Source organism: Solea senegalensis, linkage group LG19 (assembly GCF_019176455.1).
Source record: "Solea senegalensis isolate Sse05_10M linkage group LG19, IFAPA_SoseM_1, whole genome shotgun sequence".
NCBI classification, from domain to species: domain Eukaryota; kingdom Metazoa; phylum Chordata; class Actinopteri; order Pleuronectiformes; family Soleidae; genus Solea; species Solea senegalensis.
The window spans coordinates 2928348-2937109 of record NC_058038.1 but is presented as its reverse complement, the minus strand read 5'-3'; the positions used below and the strand labels follow the sequence as shown (position 1 = coordinate 2937109).

General features: G+C 38.8%; 1 protein-coding gene across 4 annotated transcripts; it reads right to left on the bottom strand.

Annotated features, from left to right (window-relative positions):
• Nucleotides 1-155: 155 nt before the first annotated feature.
• Nucleotides 156-7697, bottom strand: LOC122784847. 4 transcript variants are annotated; one of them, XM_044050221.1, is made up of 6 exons: nt 7610-7697; nt 5066-5189; nt 4701-4854; nt 3034-3154; nt 2845-2931; nt 156-1077 (listed from the first exon to the last, which is right to left on the bottom strand). In XM_044050221.1, the coding sequence occupies exons 2-6, from the start codon at nt 5162-5164 to the stop codon at nt 675-677; spliced, it is 864 nt and encodes a 287-aa protein (XP_043906156.1). In that variant the 5' UTR covers nt 5165-5189; nt 7610-7697; the 3' UTR covers nt 156-674. The 4 variants fall into 4 exon arrangements, with proteins under 4 accessions (XP_043906156.1, XP_043906157.1, XP_043906158.1 ...); XM_044050222.1 differs by lacking the exon at nt 7610-7697 and adding an exon at nt 7015-7192; XM_044050223.1 differs by lacking the exon at nt 2845-2931.
• Between the last annotated feature and the right edge of the window lie 1065 nt (nt 7698-8762).

The following is an 8762-nucleotide window of genomic DNA, read 5'->3' as shown; positions in this document are numbered from 1 at the left end:
TAAGGCTCCGCCCCCTCCTCCTCCTGCTCCTCCTCCTCCTCCTCCTGAGGCCACAGCTATATAAAAAAAAAACCCTTGGTGCTAAAATTACAAAATTACAGCTGCTGAGTGTGAAGCTTCCTGCTGCTTTTAAAGATAATAAAAAAGAAAAGAAATCGCTTACATGAGCTTTAGTAGCCAGATTAAAAAAGTGCAGACGTTGTTTTTGTTGCTGAAAACTTATTTAAATGATGAATTACAAAACATTTTTAATAAAAAATAAGTCATTTCAGCCGTTAGGGGTCACTCAGTCCAAAGAAGTCAGGAATTCAGCAAATTCTATCACATTTCTGCTGATACTGTATTAATATTGTTGTTGTTTTTAAGACATTTTATTGTAAAATTGGAGATTATTTACCCCAACCCTGAACCTGGCGGGGGATTTGAACTTGAGTTCTCAAGAACTGTGTAAATGTTCTTAAAGTCACTAAAACTTTACTTCTTTGGAGTTTTTTTGATGACCTGTTTCATGTGACTTTGTTTTTATTAAAAGACATAATGACCATAATCGCAGATATTAAAGTGTAGATTAGAGCGACGCATAGTTAGTGTTGTTCAATACGTGGTTACTGATGTTTTCATTTCATCAGATGCAGGAAAAAGAGGAATTTTCCATCGTTCACATGGACTTCCATTCAAACTTGAGTTGTTTTTGTCACTCCCTGGTGGCTGCTTGACGATTTGTTGTTCAGACCACATCCATGGACAGAGTCCGGTCCTGGTGTTGACCTGAAGTAGTGGTCACAGTTGAGGACGGGACAGTCGGTGAACATGGGCATGTAGTCGTAGTACAGAGTCTCCTCTGCTCCTCCTCTGAAGCCACACCCCTCCAGGGAGTTCTCCGGCAGGAGGCGGGACTCCTCTGTGGCCTCTCGGCTCCGGAAGACCTCCAGCCTGGAGGTCTGGATCCCGACCCGGTCCCGGATGATCCCGATCAGAGTGATGACCCTGCAGCTGCTCGACAACACCACGTCAAAGTTGGCGGGATGTTTTGCAGAGAAGTGGAAGGGGAGGAGTCTGACGCTGAGGCGAAGGAACCTGGGAGTTTATGACACAACCAGGGTTCACTGAAGAGTTCAGTTTAGAGTCACTGTCCCACACCAAACCCCATGGAGAAAATCAACGATTTAACATCACAGCACACAGGAGTTGTTGATCCACCGCTGCCTCCGTCACTGAGTTCAAATGTCTTATTTTGTGACTTTGGCATTTAAAAAACATTTGTTTAGATTGACCTCAGTGACACCAAGTGACCACACGAGGCAGCAGTAGACCAGCAGCTTCTGTGTCCCTGTGAGCTTAAATCACTGGTTTTCTCTATGGACTTTGGTGTGGGAGAGTGAGTTGTTTACAAACTTACAAAGATAAAGACGTGGACATATTCTTAACATATCATAGACATAAGACAGATTTTATTGACAGTTATTATTTGGCTAAAATGGCTAAAATCTGTTTTAAGCCGCCATGTTTACGTGCGCTAAACCTTTAAGACCTGCCTTTGTCTAAATGTTTGTATCAAATTAGAAAACATTGAAATATTATGTTCAAAACAACCACCGGGACAAAGAAATGCTGAGCAATCGTTACGCGAAACAAAGAAACAGCCACAAAACAACGAGAAAGACACAAAATAATCAAAAGTGACGACGAGGAAGACACAAAACACCATGAAGACGAAGAACAAAATGACACTGACAGTTTGACAACACCTCACACAACCACAGCTCCTTATTCTGCCATTTAATTGTGTTTCAAGTACATTTTTTTGGAGTCTTTTAGCTCATTTGCCTTCATTAAAACAACAGTGAGACGCCCACACACACACACACAGGTTTGTGCAGCTGTCCTTTTAAGGACACTGCATTGACGTCCATTCATTTGGACAGACTTAACAAAACCTTATCCCCAAACTTGAGCATAACCACATGAGGTTCTGCCTCATTAGGATCAGGTTTTGGTCTCCATGAGGACCACTGGTCCTGACAAGGTCAGAGTTGAAGACAGGAAAAGGTCCTCAAATACAAGAACACACACATAAAAACAACAACAGCACAGTTTAAACACAGAAGTGTGAGGAGGTCACCTGTGTTTGTGAAGCTGTCGACCTGCAGTAGCAGCGGCAGCCATTTTGGGGCCGAGTGATTTACTGCTCATCAGTGACACAGAAATAACTGCGGTCAAACTCACACTCGTTGCACTTTGTGGCTCAGACTTTTTTAAACGCCTGTCTGACTCTTTTTATTTTATTTGACGTGATGTTGAAACGAGCTGCTGCTGTTTTTGTTTTTTTCTTCTTCCATTTGCTCTAAATAGAAGCGACAGTGACATTTTTTAGGGTTTTTTTTGGGGTCAGACTGTGATTGTTTTCACCACAGGTTGAAGAAACATTTGGGTTATTGCAGCGCTTTATTGTTGTACTTGTGTAAGTCGACGCCACTTTTAGGGGTTGCGACATAAATGCTCAAAAACAGCTGCTCTGAAAAAGAAGAATGACAACAATTTGTTCAGGAGCCGATTCAAAAATAGTCGGTCAGGAGTTTTATTTCCGTGACTTTAATCAGGACTATTCGTCCACTTTTGGGTTCAGCGTTGTTACTCGTTATTACCAAATAAAATCGGAAGAAGGAGAGTTGGTATTATGGTCTGTATTTACATAGAGCTTTTCTCGTCTTGATGAGCTGCTTTACACTACAGTTTTCACCCATTCACACGTGGGTTAAGTGTCTTTGCTCATAAACTCGCAGAGTCAGGAATTGAACCCACAACCTTCCAGTCGCTAATTCATACACACAGTAAACCGGATACCTTTCTTTGTGAGGATTTAACATCCGTCTGTCAGCGCTGTCCGTCAAAGCGCTGACGTCCTCTGAGGTCACAGTGTCGTCGCAGAGTCTTGACAACGACGATGACAAAAATATATGACGGTTAATGAACGAGAAACAAAAAAAGCCAAAAATGATCGTATTCTTTTTACGTTTAAACGCTGGGTTTTACCTTAACCTCTGGAGTTGTTTGTTGACGTCTCGGTAAGCGATCGCACCATCGCTGGTTTTCAGCTGCTCGGTCAGGACGCGGAGCTGATCCTGCCCACAGGGGGCGTTCAAGTTCAACACAACTGCAAAAAGAGACGTGTGGCATTTTAGTAACAATCTATACCGCCACAGTTTTAGATTCAACTCTGAGTGTTTTGAACAGAACAAGTGTTCGTACATATGTAAACCGGGCACAGGAAGTTGATTTTCTCTACAAGTGTTTGTGTTTTATCATAGCTAATAGTCGATATAAAAATCTGAATATTCAGTAACTGCGTTAGTGTTTTCGTTTTACATTTTTAAACAGAAAAGGACTGACGCAGCTTTAGATGGATCTAAAATGTCATGTCGGAAAACACATTTAATCTAAATCTGACAAACGAACGTTTCTGGAACATGGTTTACCAAAGAGTTGAGTCATTAAGTTCTCCAGCAGAAGTTCCAGAACATCTAACCACGACAGTTCATTTATATCCTGCAGACTTTGGCTGTCTTTCTACCACTGGAACTTTCCTCTTCTGGATCTCTGCACTTCTTGCAGAGACCAGAGTCTAAAATAACAACATTTAGACAAAACTCAACTATCAACTATGTTCTAGCCCAGTGTTCCCCAGATATATCTATAACACCTCATAATATCATTAGGAGTTGGGAACCACTGCAACATCCATCCATCCATCCATCCATGTCCCGACCAACCTACCTACCTGCCTGACTTCTCCTACCTTCTCCACCTACTGTATCTATATTCTGACCGACTGATCGAGCCACCAACCGACCGACCTACACCTACCTACCTCTGACCTCCCTCCTGCCTACCAACCTACCTCCTACTTACCTACCTACCAACTGACCAATCTACCCTCCTACCTACCTACCTCCTACTCTAACTACCTACCTACCTGCCTTCCTACCAACTGACCTCCTGCCTACCAACCTACCTCCTACTTACCTACCTACCAACTGACCAATCTACCCTCCTACCTACCATAACTTAACTACCTACCTGCCTACCAACTGACCTCCTGCCTACCAACCTACCTCCTACTTACCTACCTACCAACTGACCTCCTACTTACGAACCTACCAATCCTCATGAGCAGAGCGGTGAAACTGAAGAAGCTAATTGGAATTCAGCTGTCAGTCATGCCAGACAAAAAAAGAAGGTTTATTGCATTTGTTTTGTCTGTTCTTGCAACAGGAGGAGTTTTGGACCACACACAGTTTGTCTCACACATCCTTTCAGCTGAAGAATGTAGTTTACTGTGTGTGTGTGTCTGAAGTTTGATGGACAAAAAGCACATTGTCCCAGAGTTTGCTGCTCTTATCTGTGAGGGGATGAAAGGAAATGAGCCACTGCTGTTATTCTCAAACGTCTGACTCACAGGTGTCTCCACTCCAGAAATACCACACTGTGACTCTTCATCTGATATTCAGAGGACACGTTTTCAGCCAACACTAATTGTCCCAGAAGGACAATTACATATCACAGAGTTGGGGAAACTTGTGGTTCCCTCGATCAATTTCATGCATCCCCGCCACTTAACCCCTTAATGCCTGAAAACCGGCCCCCCCTACTGACCAAACTACACACTGCTGTAGAGACAGAGAGAGAGACGGTGGATTTACCAAGCTCAAAATCCTCCACGTTGACGGATCCACTTCGTTCTCCGTCTTTAAGACTTAAATTCTGTTCAACTTCCTGTTGATGATCAAAAAACCACTGAATCATCTGAACCAGAAGACACTCAAACTCCGGCCCAAAGGTTTTGTTCACAGAAGCCTGAAAAAAAGCCATAGATATTAAATACATGTATATATATATATATATATATATATACTGTATATATACATATATGTATATATACATATATGTATAAATATATATATGTATATATACACATATATACATATGTGTATATATATAGAGAAAGAGAGAGAGAGAGAGAGAGAGTATACTGTGTACTTTAAGTATTTCCTAAGAAAACTCGTACATTATTTTTCTTGTCTTGTTTTTCTCTTGGAGGTTTTCGGGGCTGTTGCTTTTTTGGTTTCTTGTTTGATTTTTTATTCGGTTTCTTGTTCGTCGGCATGTTGACGTTTACAAAGACCAGTTTCCTGTTGAGGTTAAAGTTTTTGTTAAACTGAGTTTGTTCAACGTTTAAATAACAAACAACAACAAACAAACTAGAATGAGTTTTTTCCCAATGAACCCCAAAATGTCTTCACACAGGACAAATGTCCTCATAATTCCAGTCATTTGCTGTTAGCGGCTGTTGATTGTTTGAGCTGTTAGCTAAAGATAAACTGTTAACTAGTAACTTATGCTTTAGCCTCAGAGCTGTTAGCTAAAGATAAACTGTTAACTAGTAACTTATGCTTTAGCCTCAGAGCTGTTAGCTAAAGATAAACTGTTAACTAGTAACGCATGCTTTAACCTAAGAGCTGTTAGCTAAAGACAAACTGTTAACTAGTAACTTATGCTTTAGCCTCAGAGCTGTTAGCTAAAGATAAATTGTTTACTAATAACTTGTGCTTTAGCCTAAGAGCTGTTAGCGAAAGATAAACTGTTAACTAGTAACTTAAGCCTAACAGCTGTTAGCTTAAGATAAACTGTTAACTAGTTACTCATTATTTGGCCTAACAACTGTTAGCTAAAGACAAACTGTTAACTAGTAACTTATGCTTTAGCCTCAGAGCTGTTAGCTAAAGATAAATTGTTTACTAATAACTTGTGCTTTAGCCTAAGAGCTGTTAGCGAAAGATAAACTGTTAACTAGTAACTTAAGCCTAACAGCTGTTAGCTTAAGATAAACTGTTAACTAGTAACTATTCTTTAGCCTCAACTTTTAGCTAAAGATAAACTGTTAACTAGTACTCATGCTTTAACCTAAGAGCTGTTAGCTAAGACAAACTGTTAACTAGTAACTTATGCTTTAGCCTCAGAGCTGTTAGCTAAAGATAAATTGTTTACTAATAACTTGTGCTTTAGCCTAAGAGCTGTTAGCGAAAGATAAACTGTTAACTAGTAACTTAAGCCTAACAGCTGTTAGCTTAAGATAAACTGTTAACTAGTAACTCATTCTTTGGCCTAACAACTCTTAGCTAAAGATAAACTGTTAACTAGTAGCTCATGCTTTAACCTAAGAGCTGTTAGCTACAGATAAACTGTTAACTAGTAACGTATGCTTTAGCCTCAGAGCTGTTAGTGAAGGATAAACTGTTAACTGGTAACTTTTTTATTTTCTGTTACACACAGTTACGTGTGTGCTGGAGAGTTGAGTGATTAATGCTGTTAAACAGCAGTTAAACCACATCACAGCAACAGAGTGACATCAAGAAACAATAGACGAGATGTTTCACGAAGGTTCATCCTTCCTGCTCGTCTGAAACAATAAAGGCAGGAAACAAGATGAAATCATTACCACAAAACTACACAAAGACACAAAAAGGACACAACACACTTTGCTCAAAAGACAAAATCCCCATAAGGAGTTGAAAAATGACAAACTGAAATTAAAAACAACAACACAATAACATAAAGAGACCCTAATGTTTTTATTTTTCTGAAAGGTGTGGCCAGTTTGTATCGTCTACTTCTAAACACAAAGGTTTTAAGGTTTAAAAACATGTCTGTACTGCACTCACACACGTCTGAGGAATGGAAATGAAGATGGTTGATGCAGTTTGTGTCTTTGAACTCAAGTGAGAATTAAATTTCCTTTGTTTCTGAAAGAAATCTCCTGTTTTTGATTCAAGTCTCATGTAAAATTAAAATGAATGCTCCCACAACAAGCACATCATGTTTCACAGTCATTCTGAAATGAAGAAGCACAGGAGCACATCTGATGGTCGAGGCTCCACCCATCATCCATCCGTCTGTCCCTCTGTCTGTCTGTCTGTCTGTCTACCCTACCTCCCTACCTTCTACATTCCTACCTACCTTTAAAGGGACACTGTATCCTGACATCAGCCGATAATGTGTGTGGTCACAGCGCCATCTGCTGGATTTAAAAAACAACTAAAGAATTGGATTTCGTTTCTGTTTCAGTGACTGATAGGATTTTAAAAACAGGCTGATATTAAAGACTTCTTTTTATTATTTAAAGGGCCAGTGCTTCAAAAACAATGGAAATTGTTTAAAATGATGTCATTCTATAACTTCATTACTACATTCATTCATTATGGGTGTGAGTTTGCATAAATGCAGCAGATGGCGCTGTCACCACACACACATTATAGGCTTTTTGTTTTCCAGTGTTTGGATTTGATCGAAACCAAATGTGAACACATTAAATACATGAGAATAATAAACTCAACATTAATTGGTTCAGATAAAATAATATTTACACTATGTTTGATATTTGATCCTCGGTAACAGATATATTAAAGTGATTAAAGTGATTATTTTGTTCAGTTTATCATTAAAAACCCTGCAAATAATTAAGAATATCTACAAAAAATATTGCTATAAACAGAGTTTATGAAGTGAATTAAATGAATTCTCACTACAAGAGACAAAATATTATTTCACTCACTTCTCACACTGTTCTTCTCTTTCTTTCTTTGATTTTTAAAGTGAATCTTGTGTCCGTCGCAGCCTGGAGGTGAATGTGCGGTGTTGACTGGTTGCCATGGTAACGGCTGAGGGTCACAGTAACAGCTGAAGAATGAAAGCATGCGAGTAGGAGGTGAGCATATGATGCTTTTATTAAAAAAGACACAAAATAAAAGAAAACAATAAAAGTTTTTATTATTCATTAAGTGTAAAAAGTAAAAAGAAACATCTGTGATGGAGGTAAAGGTTTGTCCACTAGGTGTCAGTAAGAGGCTGATTTAGGATTAGATGCAGTTTTTATTTATTCTTTAAATAAAATACCTTTATAGTAAAACATAAAATATATTTGTAACCTGTAAATGACACATTTAGTTACAATTATTTTCTTTTTATATAAATATTTACATATAAATATATTTGCTTGATGTCATTGGGCACATATATATATGTATAAATGCATACATATACACACACACATATGCATATATCACATAGACATATACATATATAAATATATGTTAAATAAAATAGTGTGTGTTTAATTCATTTATTTTCTGACCAAAAAAACCCACAGAATAACCATGGAGACAGAAAATGACAACAACGTAACAGGAGTGACGATAAAGAGACATAGAGTTGGTACAAAATGACAACGTTAACAACATTAATGTTAACTTAGAATGAACAAAACAAAGACATGGACACAAAATAATAACCTGCCGTGTGGAGACAGCAGTCTCCCACACACACACACACACACACACGTAGCAGACAGAACACGGTGTCCAGAAGGAAAATAAAACACTTATTTAAAATAAAAGCGAGTGTTTTACTTTCATCTCTCTGTCTCTCGACCAGAACATCCTCATTAACAAAAAAGACATACGGTCAACTTACCCAGAATCCTCTGGCTGTATGAATATAAACGTGGATTCATGCTCTGAGTGTGCAGCTGTGGTGAAACATGGACATAATGCAACATTTCTCAACTGGAGAAAATGAGGGAGAAACGACTGCATGACACTGAGATGAAGCTAAGTTGGTTTGGTGTGTTGTTGGTTGTTTGTTTGTTTGTTTGTTTGTTTGGTTGGTTGGTTGTTTAGTTTAGAACTGAGTTGGAAGAATCTTCATAT

Excerpts from the sequence above, each read along its gene's own strand:
- LOC122784847 (XM_044050221.1), bottom strand. The coding sequence starts at position 5,164 with ATGCCGACGAACAAGAAACCGAATAAAAAATCAAACAAGAAACCAAAA. Across the intron at positions 3,155-4,700 it reads CGTGGAGGATTTTGAGCTTG|TTGTGTTGAACTTGAACGCC; the intron begins GTAAATCCACCG and ends CTCTTTTTGCAG. Across the intron at positions 2,932-3,033 it reads AAACAACTCCAGAGGTTAAG|ACTCTGCGACGACACTGTGA; the intron begins GTAAAACCCAGC and ends GTCGTTGTCAAG.